General features: G+C 42.9%; 1 protein-coding gene across 1 annotated transcript in view; it reads left to right on the top strand.

Moving 5' to 3' along the window:
* PLXNA4 (plexin A4) overlaps positions 1 to 22,847 on the top strand; it is a 406,841-nt gene that overhangs the window by 376,618 nt on the left and 7,376 nt on the right. Inside the window, exons 25-30 of the mRNA XM_026052424.1 lie at positions 773 to 932; positions 6,402 to 6,505; positions 9,570 to 9,669; positions 12,158 to 12,348; positions 16,097 to 16,266; positions 18,922 to 19,134. Coding sequence (XP_025908209.1) covers positions 773 to 932; positions 6,402 to 6,505; positions 9,570 to 9,669; positions 12,158 to 12,348; positions 16,097 to 16,266; positions 18,922 to 19,134 — 938 coding nt within the window. The remainder of the gene's footprint in view (positions 1 to 772; positions 933 to 6,401; positions 6,506 to 9,569; positions 9,670 to 12,157; positions 12,349 to 16,096; positions 16,267 to 18,921; positions 19,135 to 22,847) is intronic.

Here is a 22,847-nt window from a genome sequence, read left to right as displayed (position 1 = left end):
TCAAAACATTCAAAATTAAGGGTAAAAGATACATTTTAAGTTTTTATCTGTATTTTCAAAGTCAGAGTGACAACGAAAGGACACTACTGGTTTCTGTTGCCTTGTCTGCTTTCTGTGGAGGAAGGAATAGATCAGAGGTCAAGGAACGTTTTGGAGATTTCTTTGGATATCACTTCAGCTCCAACTAGAATCAGGGCTGATAGCATTTTTGATGGTTCCTGTGAAGACTTGCTATTGTCTAATTTCATTTGGGTGATTTTTGGCTGAAGACAGCAGAACCTGAGGTGGTGTTTATGGACTTCTGGTATGAAGTGTTGCAAAAATGTCAAGGAGATGAGGCTCAAATCTGAAGGACTTCTCCCACATTTACAGTAGCTTCACCTCCCATAGACAAGTGATTGAGAGAGATCAGAAGAACCCTCACATTGCCTACAGCTCAATGACTATAACATCTGGGAGCCCATAAATCCTAGCTAAAAGCCAAATCCCTCTTTCATTTAATCAACAGGTGAGTTATCCTTAGTTCAGTTAGCATAGACCCTAAGTGATGATAAAGACCTGCATGGTAAAGCATTGCGGGCAAAGCAGGCATGGATGCATGCAGCAATCCCATGTCTTTTCAGAATGTATTTCACCTTATTCTACCCCAGATGCCTGGCAGCTCCATCCAGCTTACAGGACATAAGAAGTTGGCTGAGGAGAGCAGATACCAGGTACTTGTGCTGTTCTGAAATACATATCTCATCTCATTACCTCCCTTCTCTTCTCTCAGGTCCTGAGCTGCGTCAACCCTGACAATGTGAACAGCCCTGAGATCCCAGTGAAGATCCTGAACTGTGACACCATCACTCAGGTCAAGGAGAAGATCCTGGATGCCATCTTCAAAAACGTGCCCTGCTCCCACCGGCCCAAAGCTGCTGATATGGACCTGGGTACGTGAGTGTGTGGTGTGCATTGAATACCTCTGGGTAGGGGGGCAGAGTGGAAATAGGAGCCCACCAGACACTGTCCAGCTCTTGCAAGTGCTACTTTTCCAGATGGAGGATGCTCCCAGTGCATGTGCAGAGCAGAGCTGCAGCAATAGCTTGGGTGGACTGATGCATACAGTCCTGGCTGGTGATAGCCCTGCATCTCTGCCTTTGGGGTCTGCGTGTTAGAAAAGCCATCAGTCATCCATCAACTTAGAACTGCTGCTCTGAGGTTAACTTTCTGCAGAGGACTAGGAGAGCTGCATTCGTGTATTAAGGAAAAGAAAAAATGAGTCCCTCTGTTTGTCATTAGCTCTGCCCAAGAACATTATAAGATAACTTTATGAATTAATGTTTTTTCTCTGTGGTCTGCTCCTTCATGCATTGCTCAAGTTGCAGTCTGGAAAGAGCTGCATCTGTTTCACTGTATTTCTTGCCAGTTGTTCTGTCAAGCTCTGGGACATATAAGGAATTGTACCTCCCATTATAGGGGTGCCTTTGAATCTAAAATAATGTGTTTTTTTCCCCCAAAATCTGAAAGAAGGAGAGTTGCAGGAGTGAGGTGTCTGAAAATGGGTCCAGAGTCAAATCTGATACCACACCTGGAGGCTACTATGAAAGGATGCATAACCAAAAAAAAAAAAAAAAAAAAAAAAAAGCTTGGATTCTTGGATTGGTATGGAAAGAGGTACTGTATTGTGGGAGGTGATTAGTCAGAATTTGCCTTTGATGACCTTCAGTGAAAGAAACTTGAGTGGAAAATGATGGGGTCTATAAAACCCTGTGAAGTAGAAGAGGAACCAAAAGGAAAAGGAATGGATGAATGCCAAGAAGCAATTCACAGCAATAATGGAGGCAGAAATGAGAGGTCAGGGATTAAAGTTAAGTGTGTATATGTGCGTGTGCTCATGGAGAGGAGGAGGGGACTCCTGACAGAAACTGCTGCAAGATTTTTGCTCATGAAAGGCACTTAAAATAACGAAACAAGCTGCCAAAAACAGCACAATAAAGAACAAATCACATACATCACCATGAAAGGACCCAAGGCATTTCTGGAGCTGCTGTTAGTCAGCAGAGAAGGCTGGATAGTGCAAACGTGAGACCAGAGACAGCAGAGGGTCAGAGCATAAGCAGTGGTGGAAGAGGATTTGTGGCTGGTTCCACCGTATACAAGCCCTGGTATACAAGCCCTGGCAGGCAGGAATTTTACCGTTATGTTGGAAATGTGAGGGATGAACTGGAGCCCACGGATGTTATAGCAGCTCTGATAATTGGTGGCAGGTTGTTTCTCCCTTCTCTATGACTTTTTTTCAGAGTTTCAATGCCTTTTCCAAACTATGGACAGGCCTGGTGAGCTGGGCTATTCTGGTTCTGACTCACATTCCCAAATACAGAAGAGCCTGACAATGAAGCAGCCAGGGCTTTTACTGCTGCAAACCATTTTGACCTGCTAAGCAGTGCTAGTGAGGTCCAGAAAGTATTCATGAACATGTGCATGGGTTTTGTCCTTACTGACAGGAAACCATTTTATGAGCAACTGGATAGAAAATAACACAATGCAGCTGGGAGGAAAAAATAAAGCATCTCATTTATGACAGAGGCAAGAAAGTTGCAGGCTTCCTTAGAATAGCTACAAACAAGGAGGGAGGAGTGTGTCTGAGGTGTCTGAAGAAGGAATGGGTAGGTGGGCTGTCCCACCACCTCTCTGCCCATCCTTTTTTTGTCTGAAAAAGTGTTTTGGCTTATGGCATCCTTTGGTGATGGTGAAAGAAGTGTGGGGAGAGCAGGAAGCTGCTGATCCTCAGAAAGCAGCACACAGCTCTCAGGGTCAACCTGCCCTGAGCGGCAAGAGCTGCTGGATCGGCTCTGCTAGTCCTTGCTAAGCTGCAGGACAGAGCACACAATTGCAGTCTGGCCTTGAAGTCGATGGCTTTCTAAACAGCAACACCGTTTTCTATTACATTTTCAAGGCTTTCTGTACTTACTAAGGCCAGATTGCTCTCATGGAAGAAAGCAAACAAGCTAATGAGTTATTTTGAGTTGTTAAATGCAGGGTAGCTGCAGGCAGAGTGATTGTATGTGTCACGAATTTCATAATGTTTTGCAGTTACTCAGACAACTCGTGGTGGAGGTTTTCAGCTGAAAGCACTTATATTGGACACCCTGAGGTTACACTTTAGCCCCAAATCCAAACTGCAGCCCTCTGAGTAAAAGCTGTTTTTTTTTTCTACAGTGGCCATTTGTGTTATTATTGTTTTATTTAAAGTCCCCATCATGAACAAAATGCCCCCTCTTTGGGAAAGCATTAGGCAAGAGGATCAGAAAACAGGAATTTGGCTCCATATGGAGACATCAGCTCTGCTGCTTTCAACTGCCTCCTGAAAGGGGCTGCTGGTTCAAGTGCCATGCACTGATTCTGCATCTGCTCTGAGCGCAGCTCCCAGTGAGGGAAGTCACTGCACAGTTCAACCTTTGGAAACTATTTAAATTGAATCAAACTCTAATATATATTCAATAAGGTAGACAGCTATATAGGATAAAATCCTTTCCTGGCACCTTACCTCTATGCATTTTGATAGGGACTTCTCTTTTCCCTTCCAAACCATCATTTCTTCACCCTAGAAGCGGAGCTGAGATTCTCCTTTAATTTCCTATAGGTCATAATTTGCTGGCAACTTACTCATTTTTGTTTTCTACCCACCTGGTTGTACTGGAATCCAAAGCATACAGACAAAAGGATTGTTTTTTGTTTTCGTTTTCATTTTTTTCCTATTTCCTATGCCAACCAGTCTCTTATCTGGAAGTTACTGGGAAACGGTAAAATACTTCTAGGAATGCAGGCCTAAGAGCGGCCACCTGGCTCTTCAAACTAATCCTTGACAAGCACAAGTGATCATGAAATAAGTGTCAAGCCTGGGTAAGCCAGATGCATTTCTTTCACATGCCATTTCTGCACACAAGCAGCCACAGAAACATTTTGCAGCCCTTTATGGTGGCTTTAAGGCACCAGACAATCTTATTGTGGTGGTCAGTAGGAAAAGGTTAGAAAACACAGCACAGCGTGTAGGAATGACTGAAAAGGGTCATATGTATCATGACCTGGAAGTGCCTGTTAATGGTAGGTTAACTCATGGCTACCAGCTCTGGTGAAGGCATCTGGATGGAGGTGGAAGGACTTTCATCCACTTGGGTGTTCCAATTGTCCTGGGGAAAAAAAATTGTCCTCTTTGCTGCACTTTTCTCTCTTGTTCAATGGACATGTTCGGGTCATCTGGACCAGAGAGGAGGCATGCAGGAGGTGCAAAATCTTAAATAGTATTCAAGCTGCAGAATGGCATATCCTTTGCACCCATAGAGCTGTCCCCTCGCTGGGTATTGCCACAGCTTAAACAAGCCTCTCTTTGTCAATGGCCCCTGGAATTTACTTTTCCCCAGTCAAGCTGAACGGAAAGGTTGTTTCTAAAAGAAGAAGAAAAAAAAATAAAAAGAAGAAAAAAGAAGAAGTAATTCCTGCGTGCAATAAAAAGATACACTATCAGCTGAATGAAATATAAAGGCTTCACAGCAGCTGTCTCCTGAGTTTGCATTTACTGCTGCTCCTGATTGGAAGGCTTGATAAGGATAATGGGTTTTCTTTTTTTTTTCTTTTCTTTTTTTTTTTTTTTTTTTGCTTCCCTTCCCCTCTCCCTCCCTGTCTCTGGAAGGTGGAAGTGTAACAAATTGGATTGGCGTGTGCCTGTCCTTTGTGGCAAGGAGCGCGCAGATCTGATGAGGGAGGGTAGAGGGTGCTGCCAGTGGGAATGAAGCCAGCAGATTTTCCCTTTGCACCATGAATAAGGATGTCAGGGTCACCTTTCCCTCCTTTGTCCCTTCTTTTCTCCTCTTTCCCACAGCCTCTGTGTTTATCTTAGAGACCAGTGTGACCAACTGAATACTTGCAGCGAAAGGGAGCATGCACAACTCCTATAAGGCAAACCAGATAGAAAGAGCCCCATGGAGAGATGTGTGACCACACTGGGGACCTATCCCAGTCACCACTCAGTTATACAATGAAAGAATTTATATTTGGTCAAGGGAAACAGGGTATAGCATTGCAGGCAAATGCTGTGCATCTGCATCCTGTGTTGCATAGGTCTCCTTGGATTGCCCAGGAAAGGGTCTTGTGTGGTCAGACTTGCAATTCCCATCATTATAGGTACTCAGCACTTTGTAAAAGTATCATTCCTTAGTCAAGCTCAGGCTTCATCATTTTGTACTCTTCCAAGAAATATATGGGTGCAGTTAGCTTGAGAATCCATTCCAGGCAGGATAAATGCCCTTAGATATCACAGGGATAATATAGGTGAGGAATAAGGAGCTGGAGCAAATGAAGAGCAGTTTAGAATCCATGCTTCACCACCGTAACCTTTACTTACACTCTGAGTATCTCTAGCCAAAGAAGCACTCGACAATAAACACAGCAGCTGACCTCTTCCTGCTAATTTAAATGAATAATAAAGGCAAGGGTGACTTTCCCAATACATTTTAATTATGTGATAAGAAAACTGCTGAAACCAAAAGAAATTTGCAATGGTCTTTGCATTTTTATATTAGGAGCAATAAGCAGGGGTGGCAGGTGATGCCTCCATATCCAAGAGTTCATTTTAATTAACTCCAGCAAATGAATAGACTTTCTGCTTGGATTGTGGCTGGGTCGCTGTGGCAGAGTCATGACCACCAACAAGAAGCTTTAGATAGGTCAGGTTGCCTCTGACTAAGCACAATGATATTATATTTCTCTCCTTCGTCCGTGTTTATGCATTCCTTACCTACAGGAATGACATGCTTAGGACAGGCTGATCTTGGAACATTGGAAGAACAGAGCAAGGGGTGGAACTAAGAGTTAAGCACTGTGAATAACCAGGTTGCTCAAGTCTTGAGAACCTTGTTCTGTTCAGCTCTGTGATCCACTCCTCATTTTATTTATCTATTACCTTTCCACTGTGCATCTAATGCCAAACTCATCACGTCTGCAGACAACTGCCGTATGTTCAGGTCTCAACATGGTTCAATGCCATTCTTGAGACGGGGGTGCTTTTCCAGTGCAAAAAGCATTTTTGTAAAATCAATATTTTATTTAGTTCAAACAAACCAGTTTGGATAATGTAGGACTTGACTCAGAGCTTTGACAAAAAAAAAATGTGATTTTTGCATACCTTCCTGAACTCCCCTACTTAGTTATTTCATCTGTCTGTTCTTTCCCTGTCATGGACTTTGGACATGTGTGTATTTGTATGGAGTACGTGATTGGAGGCACCTGTCAGACCATAAAAATAATGACTAGTTCATGCTGCTTCACACATACGTAGCCTGCACTTGTGTGAGGCACATGAGTTATGGGAATAGACCTCTATACACTTTCTCAGAGTGAATTTTGATTGTTCCTCCTTGCAGAGTGGAGGCAGGCAAGTGGGGCAAGGATGATCCTTCAGGATGAAGACATCACAACCAAGATAGAGAATGACTGGAAGAGACTCAACACATTGGCACACTATCAGGTAATGTGACCACAGCCCCTCTGCCAGAGGTCCAGGATGACTTACTCATGATGTGTGGTCTCCCATCAGGGAGTTGCTGATCTCCAGCTAGCTCATCCAGTACTTCCCCAAAGGCCACACTGCCCAGAGTCACATCTTCGCCCAGCATAAATCTCACTCCACTGTCCCTTACCTGATCAAGTTCTATCACTTGGTCACTTCTTTATGGCACCACAAGTATATCCTATATGTGGCCACAGTCTGCAGAAGCTGTAAGTATCATGATGGGCCAGAGCAAAACTCATCTCAGACACCAAATTAAAACAGTGTCCCACCTTGCTTCCCCCTTTCGCTGCTCAGGTGTGTGGGAGAGGATGGGAAGAAGGTAGCTCAGTCAAGGAAGTTAAAAGGAGATGGAAACAGTGCTACAGCGCTGTTCTCCAAGATGCAATAACAACAACAGATGAGTGAGTAATAACTAAGCAGAGCCCTTGTGTTTAGTATATCCATCCTGCCCACAGGCCTGATAGTAATCATCCCATAAATAAGTCCTAGAAAAATACTAGAAATGAATCCAAAGGAAGAAAAAAAAATTCCTGTCTCTTCCAAAAACAGAGCAGCCCTGGGGAGCTAAGGATATGAAAGGGAGTTAAGGTCAACATGAGGACAAAATAAGTCAACATTTATCATGTTGACAAACAGAAAACAAGCCCTTATCTCTGCTTTACTCCAATGCATCCAAGTTTCTTTTTTTTTTCTTTTTTATTTTCCTTTTTTAATGTTATGAGAGTGCAAAAGGGTAGATGGAAGAAAAGTGTAAGGAAAAGGGGATTATTATTTTGAAGAAGGAGGAGGGAAGCAACATTACTGGAGACAGAGTGGTGCAACAGAGTGGTCACTGACCTGGGAACCCTTGTTTTTAATCCACACCTTGATATGAGTGATCTGCCTCGTGTGGGGCTTTCCTTCATCTCTGCATTACCCTGAGATCCATGGAAGCGGACAAAAGATGTTCAAAAATATCCTACATAAGTGGTAGTTTCCTGAAAATTTGAATTTTGGTGAAAAGCTCCATCCATTCTTCCTCTCCTCCACTTGCCAAAAAAGCATCATCCAATTTAATCTGAAGCTGACAATTTTGTCATTTCCTCAGAAATCTGTACTTCATAACAAGATTTTTTTTTCCTTTAATAACTGACCTAAAGATGCAGAAAAGGATAATTTGAAAAGGAAACAATACTTTTCACAGGAGATTGACTAAAACATTGCTGGCTGACTCCAGAAGATTTATGGAGGGGAGGGGAGCACACTTATGTTTTATTTCACCAAAACAAAGTTATATTTTTCACTTTCTTCCTGACATTTTCCAGTTGTTTACTTGCAGCAAGGAGCTTCCAGCTCTGTGGATGAGCTGAGACAGAACACATTCTCATCTGCCAGGGTGCTGAACTCTACATTATTTATCCTAGTGGTCCTGAGGGCTGAAAGGAAACATGCCGGGACAGTCACTGATATTCCCCATGCCTCAGTTTCCCCATCTGTAGTGTGGGTCTAAAACTACAAAGTGTCAATAATTGCCTTCTGTGATTGCTGAGAGGCTATTTAATTAGCCCCCGCAATGCTTTGAAGATCAAAAACTCTGCACAAGTGCTAATTATTATTACACAGACAAGAGATAGAAGTTGTTAACAGGTTCTCTTTTCACCTATCTCCTCTTTATAATGTCTTATTTATCACAGATATTTCTGATACGGCTCCTCTGAGCCACTGGCTTGTTAACGTTTCCGATACGGGATTCACGTGAATCGCTTAGATGTAGAAAGAAAAAGCCTAGCTCATTTCAGGAAGTTCTGTTATCTGTTGAAATGCTCTCCCATGGCACCCTGGAGCCCTGCCATGCCTGCCCTACTCCTGTCCCCATCTGATACCCCTTGATGCAGCAAGGAGGAAGATGCTGCAGTTGTCAACTCTCTCTCCATGCAGTACATTTTTCAACTGGAAAGAGATGACTGTGCATGGAGAGGTTGGCAGGATCAGTGAAATTGGTAAATGTAGATATCAATATACAAACTGGCTACCTAGACACTACCTGCAATTGGACAGGAGGCAGCAGAAAGTGTCACATCAGTTCACTAATCACTAATTTCTACTGCCATGAAATGGGACTCCAAATCTAAATTCCTTAAGCCATTCAGAAAAAGAAAAAAAAAAAAGATCCTCTGTCTGTGAAAACAACTCCTGGTTTGGCTTAAATTTGAAGCTAACATGGAAGGCCCCTTTCCCATGTCTTGATTATCAAATATACTTCTGGAGAAAATTTAGCAGCATCTCATTAAGGCTGAAAGCTGGACTTATAGTCAGATCATGCAAGAATAACTTGCATGGAGAAAACCTTCTTGTTTGAGGGCTGTAATTGTATAAGAAAAGTTTGCAAGATTTGAGGACCTAGAAAAATGACCCACACACTCTGATGGTGCTTGGTGTAGAAGCTTTAGCCAACTTTCAGATCTCATCTAGAAATTCTCCATTGTGACTTAAGGAATTTCATATTTTTTGTTTGTTGTTTTGTTTGTTGTTAGTGATATTCCTCATCTTCCATCAGCTTAGCTTGCAAATAAATTGACATTTCCAGCCTTTCTTAAAGTGATATTGTGGTTACATGTTACCTTAGACACTTTATAGTGTGGAAGAAGACAAGGGTTTTTATTCTACTTATGTCCCTATCCTACAGACTTTTAGAGTTGTTTTATGAAGAAACTAATTTAAGTCTTACTGAGGTGAACGTAAAGATTACTTTTGTCTTCACCAGGATTTGTTTCATGGGCCAGAGAATGCTTTGTCATCAGTTGGCCTATTGCCCTAGTACAGGCTTCTAATAATATATCTGGAGGTTTTTGTCCCTTTATTTCTTGGTCAATAGAACCACTGAAGAAAGTGTCTTGTGTTTTGAGACAAAATTACTGTTCAGACTGCAGTGGCACTTACTTATGGCTCAGGTTTTGCTGTTTGAATTCCTGCTGCTCTTGGTGTTCTCCTCAGTCAGTTCTCAGAAATGTACTGAAAAAAGTCCATTTTTTGTCTGCAGGTACCAGATGGATCTGTGGTAGCTTTAGTCTCCAAGCAAGTCACTGCCTACAATGCAGTCAACAACTCCACAGTTTCACGGACTTCAGCAAGCAAATATGGTAAGGACTGGTGTTTGATACAGGTTGAGAAAGCAATGGAGGGGAGATTCCAAACATCATGCTGGTAAACAAACATTGAGTACCAGCCAAGAGAATGACAGGTGGATAACTAGTTAATATGAAAGCTTGGAGAACTGGAGGAGAGGATTTAGCCATGTATAACTTCAGTGTCTGGTCTAAGCTGTTGATGCAATATCTGGGTTGCTCTTGGGCAACCTCTCCTCCCTCTTGGCAAGGTGGAGGACACTAAGCAATTAGTTGTCTAAGTTCTATAACACTATATGCTATGACTATAGTCAGACTATAGGTAGGATGAATCTCACTCTTCTAGTGTGCACAGGAATACACAACCAGAGAGTGTACAGCACACTAGAAGAGTGAAGTCATTCTTGTTGGCAAAGACCTTGGAACATGGTGTGTGATGACGACAGATCTATGGCACAGATAAGAAGATGCTAGACTAAAGGCAGCACACAACTTAGGGTACGATCTGGAACTTGATGTTCCTCATGATGTGGATATTGTATGTCTTACCCAATTATCTTACTATCCTTAGGGAACTTGCACCTGGAACATATAAATAAATAATTAAATAAAGGTCTTGTATCAGCATATCTCAAAGCAGAGCACTGTTTTTCACATTTTACCCATGAGATAACTGAGACAGAGACAGCTTTGAAGCAAAGACCAGGTGGAAATTCTTCTCCAGAACCAGACACAGATCTCTTGAGTTTCACTCACACCATCACATACTGTTCTCCCCTGCAGTAGAATCACAGGCCATGACGTGTCTCACTGTGGCAATGTGGGAGGGCAAAGAAAAAAGTAAGCCTGTAATCTGCAGCCAGAGACTGTTGCAAAAGCATCCTCCTTTCCAGATCTAGCAGTCATCTCTCCTTATTATTACTATTATATTATTATTGTTGTTTTAAATGCACAATAGCATCTCTTATCCTTCCCTTTTTCTTTTAGCTTGAGGAGTCGACTTCCTCTTTCTCCAAGGACATGAGCAATCCACCAAATCTTATTAATATGCATCCTCTTTGCCATGTCGTTGCAATTAATGAAAGACACAGTGACCTTTGAAAAGGAAGAGTTGGTGGAGGGGTTAATTTCTGCTGGATTTCTTAATTTTTTTGTCATTTCATTTTTCAGGAGGAGGATGTGGGAAAGAATGCAGAGGGGGGAAAAGATGTGGTGGGTCAGAAGTGGTTGTTAATTGCAATTAAGGGAACAGCATCCACAGAGAAAAAGGATATTCCAACTGATAATTAATATGTAGAGATTGCTAATGTAGCAATGAGGCTGATTCAGACCTTGCTACAAAAAGGTACAACACTCCTGTTAATTATGATTGGAAAAGGTTCAATCTATAGCATTAGTGGAAGGTCAGATGGAGAGGAATGCCATATACTGTCAGTTGGAGGCAGATGGAAATGAAATTTGGGGTATAAAGGTATCCTTGAAGATAAAAGGTATGTTTGTCCAACTAGGGATCTGATCTGCTTTTTTACCAAGAGCTTAACAAAAATAAGGCACTGGAGCATGGAAGGAAAGGGGTGATTGGTGGAAGACATAGGATTGCACTGAGGTAAGAGTAGGAAGGAGAGACAGATCTCTCCCAGGTCTGGGGACTAGAAGCTAAGCAAGTTATTGACACAGAAAGGTCAATGATCCAATTTCTGACCATGAAACTGAGTGGGAAAGATTGGTTTGCCTCACATCTCTATGGCCAAAGACTAACAAGACTAACTAGCCCACAATGGCTACCATATACTGTCCATACTGTCCCCTGAACTGTCCCTCGGCAGTGTCTGACAGTGATAGAGCTAGTTGTCCCAAGCCAAAGCTCTGTCAGGGATCATGCTAACAGCTAAACAGCATGGACAATTGAAGGTCAGCGTTTAGCCTTGTGTAATTTATTAGTATAGACATAATATCATCATGTTCTGTTTGGGTGACCTCCCTTGTGTTTGTTGAGCAAAACACTCAGTCAAAAGTTAATGCTTTGATAGTAAGACCTGGTCCATAAAGCTGCTTTGATGTCTTCTCTGGCTTACTTAAAAAAAAAAAAAGTGAGTTTTACTTAATGCTAATACGGAGATGCAGAGCTCATGAGAGGATGCACACTGTAGTACTGCCATGGTACTCCTGTTCTGGAGACCCAAGCTAACATCTCCATGGAGTGTTATGTTGTGTGGCCATGACACCTGGGTCTGTATCATGCAGTGGACACGCTGAAGATGTGCACAAGGACTCAGGTCTGGCTCTGGTTGTCTTAGCCCTACACCAAAACCTGTGCAAGGATCCAGGATATAGACTGAATGGGAGGGAGACCTGCAGCCAGCACTGAGCCTCCACAGAGGAAAGGGGTTGAATTCTTGCCTGCCTGGTGAAAACATTCCTTAGGAAAAATGATGTTCAGTATATTTCTGTGATGAAATATGCAAGTGCTAATAAGGCTGAGACACACAAATCTCTTTTGCAGAGAACATGATCCGTTACACAGGCAGTCCAGACAGCCTCCGTTCTCGCACACCAATGATCACCCCCGACCTCGAGAGTGGAGTCAAGATGTGGCACTTGGTGAAGAACCATGAGCATGGTGACCAAAAAGAGGGTGACCGGGGCAGCAAGATGGTTTCTGAGATCTACCTGACAAGGCTACTTGCCACCAAGGTACAAGGCATTGGGATGAGGGGACAGAAATATGCTTTTAAAGGCTGAGGTGATTTGGAGGGTAACAAAGAGTGAAGAATCCAGGCCCATGAGTCTGGTGGAGAGAGTCTGTGCAGGAACAGGTGTGTGCTGGTTGTGTAGATTTTGTAGGATTGCAGTTTGTCCCAAAAGGAGCAAACAAAGATCTAGGGAGTAAGTCTCTTATTAGTCCCTTATTAGTCTTTGAGAGGCAACAAATAATGCCTTGCACTTTGAAAAGGAAGCTCAGCCCACAAAATCCTGGATGAGTATATGTCCCTCTCTGGGCCCATAAAGATCTTGTTCTCATAACAGAGTCTCATATGGATGACTTGGCAGAAGGATTAGTTAGCTGTGGTGAGGCTCATAGATGACCAGCTCCAGAGGGAGCAAATGGAGTTAGACATCCATCCACATTCAGACATGGAGAGCTCTTAAGGGAAAATGGAGGTCGAATAGAGATCTTCCCTGCAGATTCAGTTTCTTCTTTTCAAGATGTTCTGGCTGGCTGTGCTCTTCCAAAGCAATGTTAGGAAGTTGGTAAGCTCCTAGCTAGTCAATCCATATCCCCTAAAATGCTGGAAACCATCTTTCTATATGGGGGAGAGCACTTTGGCTGACAGGTCTGTAAGTCAGTGCAGCCAACTTCTGACCTGTGCAAGCCACAAGAAGTGACTTTACTCTCCCACACTCTGCAAAGCTACAACTCACTGTCTGTCAGCCTCACTCTGTTATTTACCTGGGATGGGAGAAGCTGGATCCCCTGGCAACTGACTGGCTCAGGAACTGGCAAAAGACCTCAGGGCTTTCAACTTCTCTGGCCAACATTGTCCTCCATGTAACTTACACAATGTGGGTAACCATGGTTTTGTGAGCTTGTATTTGTTTGCTTTTCCACCCTGTCAATCCCCCTTTTGGTGGTGGTCTCCTTGTATAGACTCCCATGTACTAATGAAGACGCTGCAATGCTCTTTTTTTTGCACCCCACAGAGACCAAGGCAAGCAGAGAGGCAGGCAGTAAAGCCAGAGACAGGTTCTGTTGGCAATTCCTGCTTCCCTGCCCCAGCATCTATCCAACACATAAATTATCTTGGTGCATTCCCCAAGTGAGAACAACTGGGTAGCTGTGGCTCAGGTGTGGCTAATCATGATAGAGCAAGGTTAAACAAAGCAGTGATCAAACAGCCAAATCTTCCTTCCCCTCACTAAAGTTTTGATGATTATCATTTCCTATGAGGGCGTCAACAGACATGAAAACAATTATGTGCATTTGGGGAAATACCCTCTGAGTTCACCTGTCAGAAAGGCCTCCATCATGTACTTAAGTCCTACCATACAGTTATATTTGCACATTTTTTTCCTCAACTCTTTTTCACTGCCAGTTTCTGGCTCTACTCACAGCACACAATGGCCATCTCTCTCCGGCTGTCCATGCTTCAGTGGGATTCAGATTTGAAGCAACTCTGTCTTTAGCCTTTGGAATATGCTCAACTACATGACCCTAAGATACTTCAATGGATCACACAACATCAAAAGAAAATGATGCTCCTCGGAGACCGGGCTCCAGCTGGTGTAAAGCAGCGCTCATTGGACTGGTGCTGACTTACACTGCCTAGGGATGCATCCCTTACCCCACCACTGAATAACTTCTGCTTTCTGTTCCAGGTCATGAACTGAACTCTTGCTTTTTGAGAGCACAGTAGGAAAGCATCTGTGAAGCTTACACAGCAGCACAGATTGCATAAAGCCTGGGAGTTTGCTGTTTCACTAAGAAATTTTCTTTCCTCATCATGCCCATTTAAAGGAAAGAAAGAGAAGAGATAACAATTGCTGGTAATATAAACCTAGGGAATAATTAGATAAAATGACAATGATTTTTATTTTGACCTCTGAGGTCTGGAATCTGCTGTCTAAAATTCTCAGAGGTTTCCTTGGTGTGTGGGTGGGTAAGCATGTAGAGAGCTAATCTCCTCCAGAAACTGAAGCTGAGAGCAGCTCTTCCATATCAGACCAACAAGATTTCCCCTCCAGGGCCCTTTCCAAGTTAGATATTTGCTGCGTGTTTCTCTTCATCCAGCAGGAGTTCACCCAAGCAAATGGTATCTCTGTTTTCTTCCAAAGAATAAATCAAATGGTGAATTAGCAAGAGATGCCAGCTATGTAAACTTGAGCCACTCTAGTGGAATTCAGCATTTGGTTTCTAGTAAGAAGAATTTCTTTCCTGGGTTTGCAGAGAAAGAGAAGAATTTTCATCCAAGGAAATGGAACACTTATTGGATATTTAATTCTTGATTTTTTTTTTTTTTTAAGTAGGCTTGAGGTATATTCACATATAATATCACTAATAGTGACATGCATTTCACTGCTTAGCCTGGAGAAGGTTGAGAGGGGATCTGATCAACAAGTACAAATACCTGAAGGGTGGATGGGGCCAAACTCTTCTCAGTGGTGGCCAATGATAGGACAAGGGGTAATGGGTACAAGTTGAAACACAGGAAGTTCCATCTCCACATAAGGAAGAACAACTTTCTTGTGAGGGTGACAGAGCCCTGGAACAGGCTGCCCAGGGAGGTTGTGGAGTCTCCTTCCTTGGATATCATCCAAACCCACCTGAATGCCGGGTTTGGGTGCGACATGTTCTAGATATCCCTGCTGGAGCAGGGGGATTGGACTAGATAATTTCTAGAAGTCCCTTCCAACCTTAACCAGACTGTGATTCTGTGATAATTGTCTGTGCAGTGCTGATGGCAGAGCAGAGTTACTAATACGGGCTGGAGCTCCCATTTTGGAGGTGAAGTCATTGCCTGATTACCCTCAAGACCTGATCTGCAGCTCATCTTACTGTCACAGTTCCTTGACTGCCTCTTTCTCCAGCTCTAGTCACCCTCTGCTCTTTAAGCTCTCAACCTTCTATCTGAAGGTTACCCATGCTCCAGCTGGCCAAGGGTGGTTCTCCAAACACAAACATTGGGATTTTCCTCTGAGAGATGCATGAGGAGAGGAGACATGACTGAGGTCTGCAGAGGAGACCTGACCCTTTCATGCCTTCTAGGGCAAACCAAACACATTGCAGTGGATAATAAAAAAAAAAAAAAAAAAAAAAAAAAAAGAAGAAGAAGAAAAAAAATAAAGGACCACTTAATTTTTAAGATTAGAATAAAATTCTTGTTACTTATTTCACTATTCACTCACACATCTATCTCTAGGAACATGTGTCCCATTCCTCCCTGTGACACCTGCTGCCTTGCTCTGCAGACATCTGGTTTTACCCTCAGCTTAAGAACAGGCCCTAGATGAAAGCCAGCATGGAAATTGCCTGGTTTGTGCTCATATATCCATCAGTCAGTGTGGATAAGCTGCAGAGTAGAGGAATCTTGCTGTGAACAGATCAAGGACTTCCTGTCGCTGTATACCTGCAATGGGGCAGGCTTTCATGATGCAGATCAACCATCCAACGTGGCAGGGAGCACTGAAAATGGAGAGAAATAGAGGTAGCAACCGTGGCTTGCCCTATTTTGGCTGCTCAGCAAGTATAATGGACATTGTTAAAGCATGTATGTCTTCTCAACTGGGTTGAAATTTCCAGTTCATATCACACTTAGCAGCTATTAGATGACTCTTGCTTTACAATTACATTTTTACTGAGTCCAGGTCTTAAACATACTCCATTTGCCTTGGAACATGGAAATGTGACATCCTGTTGTATCTCATGCTCTCCTTCTCTTGACAGGGCACCCTGCAGAAGTTTGTAGATGATCTCTTTGAAACCATCTTCAGCACTGCCCATCGTGGTAGTGCCCTCCCCCTGGCTATCAAATACATGTTTGATTTCCTGGACGAGCAGGCGGACAAGCACAACATCCATGACCCGCATGTGCGGCACACCTGGAAGAGCAATTGGTGAGTGAGACACATACAATGCAGGCTAGAATAATGTCCTGGACTGAAAGGGAAGAAAAGGGGTACAAAATATGGGATGCAGAACCTGAGAAGTGGGGTTCTGTGCTTGGTTTTCCTGATCCAGGAGTCAGATATGGTCAAAATATAGAAGAGGCTCTCAAGGGTGGAGTGCTTTGGCTCTAGGCCTCAGTTTTCCCTGCATAAAATAGTAATGGTGGTATTTCTCAGGGATCTCATGAGGATGCAGAAGCAAAGGCTATAAAGTATTTAAGTGCTATAGGCCTGTAGAAGGTGTAAGAGAGGTCCAGTGCCACTCTCTTCATCTGAAATGGGTATTTGAGCTCCCACCGTAGTCAGTCGGGGCCTAAGACTCCATTTGATTGCCCACACGTAGGCATCTGGTGCCAAGTGAGATGTTTTGCGATGTCCCAGTCAGGCACTGTGCAGGACCCGCAGGACACTTGTAGCCTCCCCAGGTAGCCGCTGGAGGCCAGGAGACATCCCCTGGAGCATCTGAAACGTGCCAAGTACTTACAGGCCCTGCAGCTGGATCTCAGTCCCCTTTGAAGCGAGTGGCAAAGCCTGACATATCATAGGACAGAGGCACAAAGCTACCATCAGCAGAGAGAAAAGAGCTCTGCAGCTCCTCTCTGCTGAGTCTCCCTCTTGTAAAGAGTCCCCCGGGGAATCATTCCCTTTCCCTTTTTTTTTTCTTTTTTTCTTTTTTTCTTTTTTTTTCTTTTTTTTTTTTTTTTTGTGCAAATACAGGGACTATAAAAGGAACAGGAGAGGAGAGCCATGGGGCTCCCAGCTCATGCATTTTTTTTCCTTTTTACCGACCATGCTGTTGGCAGATCGTCATGGCGCAGTGACATGAAAAAAGAAACCCCATGCACCAAAGAGGCTTTCAACTAATGAAACATTAGCATATTATTAACATTATCTGCGGCAATAATCTAAGGCTGATTGCAGCCACTCAGACTAAATGAGCAGGAGGTTTATTTAAGGGGGGAGAGAGAAGGCTGTGTATGTATGTGAGTGAGTGTGAGCGTGTGAGAAAAGGGGCGATATGAAGAAATATGTTCCATCAGATTAATTTAACTCCAAGTCATATCACGGGCTTCATTATTCCCAGCTAGGGACACTGTCCCCCAGCACATGCATGCAGTCTGTGCTCCTCACTGTGGCTGTTTATCCTCTGAACAGCTGCAGAGGAAGCTGTGTGCTTCACTCATCCAGTTCTTGCCTGTCATAGACACATTTCCCATTCCCAGCTCAAAATGCTTATCTCCCATAACTCTATCAGGTCTCATTGGTGACATCTCCTATACCTGAGCTTCTGCCCCTTCCCAGAGGGAGCTTATCCAGCCAATAGCATTTCCCTTGGGAGGCTTTCCTTGCTTTTGGCCTGTGATTTTTATGGCTTAGGAGAAGACATGGTGGTTGAGGTGAACATGCTGTCATCCTTCTGTGAGTGCATTCTAAACAGTCTGCTGTCGCTTGAAAGATGACAGGCTTGGATATTAGTTGCCTACAGTGAACATGTGAGGATAAAAAGGGTAAAAGGGTAGGACTTAGGACCAGAGAAGATTAACTTGAACATCAGGTGAATTTGTTAGGCTGAAGAACAACCTCCCCTAGGGAAGATGTAGACCCTGAAGATAGGCTTTAAAAATCTACCTAAGAGGAAGATGGAGAGACAACAGTTTGATGCTGTGATCAGTGACATAGTTCCCAGGTCCTGGCCATATGAATGCATTTGCTCTAACACAAAAAAAACTGTGAGGCAAAGGGTGGAGGTGGGTACCTCAGGGCATCACACAAATGAATAGTTCTTTGGAGGAAAAAAATAGAAAAGGAAAAAGAAGTCTTTGGATTGTACATGCAGCAGAGTGGTCTTAGTCAGATGATTAATTTTCATTTCAAAGGTTGCAACACTTGTTCCCTGTTTTTTTTTTTCTTTTTTTCCTTTTTTTCCCCCCCATTCTTTTCCCCTTGGGGAAAGAGAATTTTCCTAGGATATGCCCTCAACGTGCCCAAGATCTCTATTTTTTAAGACTGTTTCATGCCCAGCGTGCTGGCATCATAGGCTTTCTCAGACTTGAGGGGCAAATCACAACATGAGCATCAAGTACAATAGTACATGATATCCACATGTGCCACTAACACTCCTAGTCAGAAACTTAGACCTGGACATACCTTTCTGCTCATGAAGTTACTGTGAGATACTTTAAAAGCCAAGACCACCACTAACTAGTGTTTATCATGAGTTGCATAGATGCCATGCCCCTGATGAAACACAAAAGTAGCTAACTTTACATAGCAGTCTAACCTAAAATAAAGTTGGAGCCATTTTAATCACCAGAATTATAAAGTTTTTAGTTTAAGTGTCACTTCCTGAAGGATAAGATGACATTAAGAGTGACAGAATCTGTCTTTTAAGAGTCTCAGGGACAAAAGCCACTCCTGATGGGACTTGACTACCATTCCTAGAGTCCTGTTGGGGAGGAATTTATTGAGTGTTGATGACAGAGCTTAGGTTTGTCCCAGAAGTCCTGTCTCTACAATATAATCTTTGATACTTGCCCATCACTTAGGCAAAATCAGCCAACTGTGCACTGATCCACCTCTTCCATTCTCCTGTCCCTCTTGCAGCTTGCCGCTGAGGTTCTGGGTTAACATGATCAAGAACCCACAGTTCGTCTTTGACATTCACAAGAACAGCATCACAGATGCCTGCCTCTCCGTGGTGGCTCAGACTTTCATGGACTCCTGTTCAACCTCAGAGCACCGCCTGGGAAAAGACTCGCCCTCCAACAAGCTCCTCTATGCCAAGGACATCCCCAGCTACAAGAATTGGGTGGAAAGGTGAGTTTTTGGCTCTGGGAAAAAAAAAAAAAAAAAAAAGGAATGCCATAAGCAAGTGATATAATGAGGTCTTTCTTCACTGATGTAGGTAGGATGCATCCTTAGAAGCATTTTTGGTTAACCGCTTCCTTTTCTATTTTGTTTTCGCTTCGTTTTTGTTTGCTTTTTTTTTTCCCCCTCTGGCAACTACCTGACTAGAAAGCTCCACGTTAGCCTTTTATTCCCACATGCCTTAAAGCAGAGATGAAAATTTAATTAGAGGTGTGAACTGGAGGTGTTTGTTGTTGTTGTTTCTCTTGAGAGAAAAGTGTTGAGAGAGAGGGAGGAAAGGAGAGAAGCAGGGGACCGAGTCTGAGCTCTATCAAGTGCATGGGCTTCTGAGTCTTTCCACAGAGATGAAAAGTGGTTCATTCTTCTCAGCACCACTATAGCAGTCCCCACCAGTATCCAGATCCTGGGATTCACACAATTATTGTCCCTTATTCTGAATCCAGTAGCTTGCCATGGAGGTTATTCTGTTCCTAGCATGAGACCCCAGAGACAGGATATTTTGGTGATGGAAGATCTACAGACACTTTATGAAAAGACAGGAGTCTTTCCAGGCATTTTGCTCACATCTGCAAGATATGTAGCTGCAAGGACTGGACAGTTTGATTTTACTGCACTGGCAAACCAATAAATTTATCCGTGTATGCCTAAAGGGCATACAATCAAGACAACTATTTCTGCAGGATGTAGGATGCTAAATTTCTCCAAGATTTTTTGCTGGATCTAAGGATCTAAGATTTTCTGCAGCAATAGTACACCTTGCACTCCCTTCAGTGGAAATTTTCCTACTGGAGCAAGTCTTGCAGATGTTGATCTGTGCTTTGTTTTCCAATAAGCCATACTCATCTAGTATTGTTGACAGTATTATCTGGATAGAATTATTTGGAAACTGTAGATGGAGAATAATTGTTGCTCTGCAAATACAATCATGAGGTTATTTTACAGATCATTCCTGTAAAATGACATCCAGTTTTAAACAATGGCTTGTTGAATGGATTAATAAGCACCCCCCAGAACTAATACCACATTGGTGGTTATATGGGATCTCTGCTGCTTCTGTCAAACCAGGCTATAAACCAGGGTGTTGCTTTCGATGGGAATGGTCCTCTCTCATTTTATAAAAGCAGAGCACAGGTGAAGAAAGAGCTCTGCATGCTAGTCTGCGTGAGGTGATCATGTTTTTACAATAAAGCTCCCCTTGGTCTTTGACTTGTCCGGACCATTATTTTTAGATGTGATTAAACACTTTTGCAAATGTCGTTTCTAGGCAACCTGTAAGGCTCTTATGAGCTACCTTGCTTAATTATGACCTACTTCTGGCAATGTGTCCATGTTTCTGAATATGTATTAAGATTGGTTGCTGGATCAATCTGGGTAGGGGGAGGAAGGTGTAGGAGACTTGTTTATAAATCTGAAGTGTCAGCTTACAGTGACCCAAAGGTGTTACACTCTGGTGACTCTAGCAACCTTATGTGTGGCTGGCTTCTTTAGACAAATACTCTATTTTGTGTATGCCCCTAGTTGATTTTTATCTTTCTAGATGGTGCATTTGGGGCATGAACGGAATCATGTGGGTGGAAAACAGGAGATATCCTCATGCAACACCTTTTCTCTGGGAAAATAGAGGGATACAATCCCAAGATTTTTTCCCATTATTGATTTCACTTTAAAACATTTTGGAGCTCAACCCTGTTGCCCAGTAGCCCTCAGTAATAGGGGCTGCATTTCCCTGGAGTTTTCCTGAACAAGAGGGTTTGAAAAGGTGAATAACACCTTCAGCTTCTAGTTAACAGCACCGAGTTTCTGGGCTCAGCATGTGCAGGGTTGTTATCTATCTGCACTGATATATGAAAACTTTAACTGAAGCCCAAAGGGAGGCTATGGGTTTTGGAACATAATTAGAGTTTCTGACCGGTTAATAATTCTGTGAAAGGCAAGGGTTTGGTTCAGGTCTTTGTGGACTACCTGAAAGGAGAATGCCTATCAATTTCCCTAACTCAATGCTGTAGCACCTGGATGTCATGGCAGATCAAAGGAAAAGATATCAAGGATGAGTAAGACATAATTTCAGTTCTACTCTGAACTAATTAATTATTTTTCTCTATTCAACAAATGTATATTGAGGCTGCTACTTCAACTCCAATGGCTTCAAGTATTGTTTGGAGCTATTCCTATAGTCAGCATTGGATGGAGACAATATCATTCAAGACCACTAGATTTCTTCCAAGAGCAAATCCTAAGAGAAAGATTTTCTGTCAGAGAGTTTAACAAGTGGTTGAGTAAATCAGGAGAACCTGAAATCAAATGAATGTCTTTGATGAAGAAAAATCTATAAAAGAGGATGATTAGACAATAGTAGATTGTAACCGTACTCAAAGGCATTCTGGAATAAGAGGAGGCTCCTCTCTTTCAGCGTATCTATTGAAATGTTAACTGGACTGGTCCCCTCCAAGCCATCTGTCTTCAACTGACAGTTTCTTAGTGTGTTATATGCCTTCAAGACTCACAAACTCAAGGCAGGGAATTATCTTGACATCAGAAGTATCAGAGAAGGTAGAAGCATTGGGTGAAAGCATGCACCTGCCATCAAAAAAAAAATTAGCTTTCCATTTCTTTAGAGTGTGAGTGCATGACGGGAAGGGAAAAGATGCAGGGTTTTACCTTGCCTGACCAATATCCTACCTCTGTGTACCAGTCAGCTGGGAGTTTCATTTCAATGTGCTTTGTTTCAGCCCAGTAGGAAGCAGACCTAGGTTCTGTGTATCTATCTGAGCCGTCTTGACATTTGGAAATGCAAGTTCAACACTCAAATTCCACACATAGGGCTTTTTCTCTTTGAAAACACATGAGAATACTTTGAAAAAGTGCCTAGATCCATCCCCAAATTGGGTTGCCTGAGGCAGATGAGTTATAACTGTAGCAGAAGAATTAGCCTGGGAAATGGGGACAAACTAGTAGACTTCTGTAGAAACCATCATGAGTCATTCTGTAATGCTCAAACAAGGTGGAGCCTTTTCAGGAGTCAGTATTTAGGTCTGTCACAGCACAGATCTGGTCAGAGCATCTTCTTTCTCTCTCTATGTAAAGAGAAGAAGAATGGGATTCTCATTTGACTTCTGTTGTAAAAGTCCATAGGCTTTGCTGAATTCACATTAGAGCAGTTTCAGATCTGCATCTTTTCAAGTTTATTTTAGATGTCCCCTTTGAGCCTAGAAGTCTGGAGAGCTCAGGAGCATTTGATGCAATCTCCAAACAATACAAAAGGGAGCGTGTTCTAATTGAGTCTGTCTCGTTAGCATTCGCCACCACACTGAAAAGATGACAAAGGGTCGGGGCTGACCTTTCATTTCTCTCTATGCTGCCAAGCTTATGATAACACTTGTTTGAACTTCATTAACACCGTTTAATTGCTTGCATGGCAATCAATACTGTGTTTCCTTACCAAACACTGCCATAGAGGGGGACATGTGGGAGATAGGAAAGGGACAGAGCACAGAAAGCAGAAGCCAAGGAGTGTTTCTGTGGCACACTGGTGCTTGGAATACCTGCAGTAAAGCAAAAGGAAGAGGGAGTTTAGGGTGCCTTTGGCTGCATACTGTGCATAAAGCACATAACCCCTCAAATTAAAGCTGAAACACAGCAGTGACATCAGAAATATTCTTATG

This window comes from Nothoprocta perdicaria, unplaced genomic scaffold (genome assembly GCF_003342845.1).
Source record: "Nothoprocta perdicaria isolate Ctin4 unplaced genomic scaffold, notPer1 scaffold_89, whole genome shotgun sequence".
NCBI lineage: Eukaryota > Metazoa > Chordata > Aves > Tinamiformes > Tinamidae > Nothoprocta > Nothoprocta perdicaria.
This window is presented reverse-complemented; position numbering and strand designations above follow the sequence as displayed.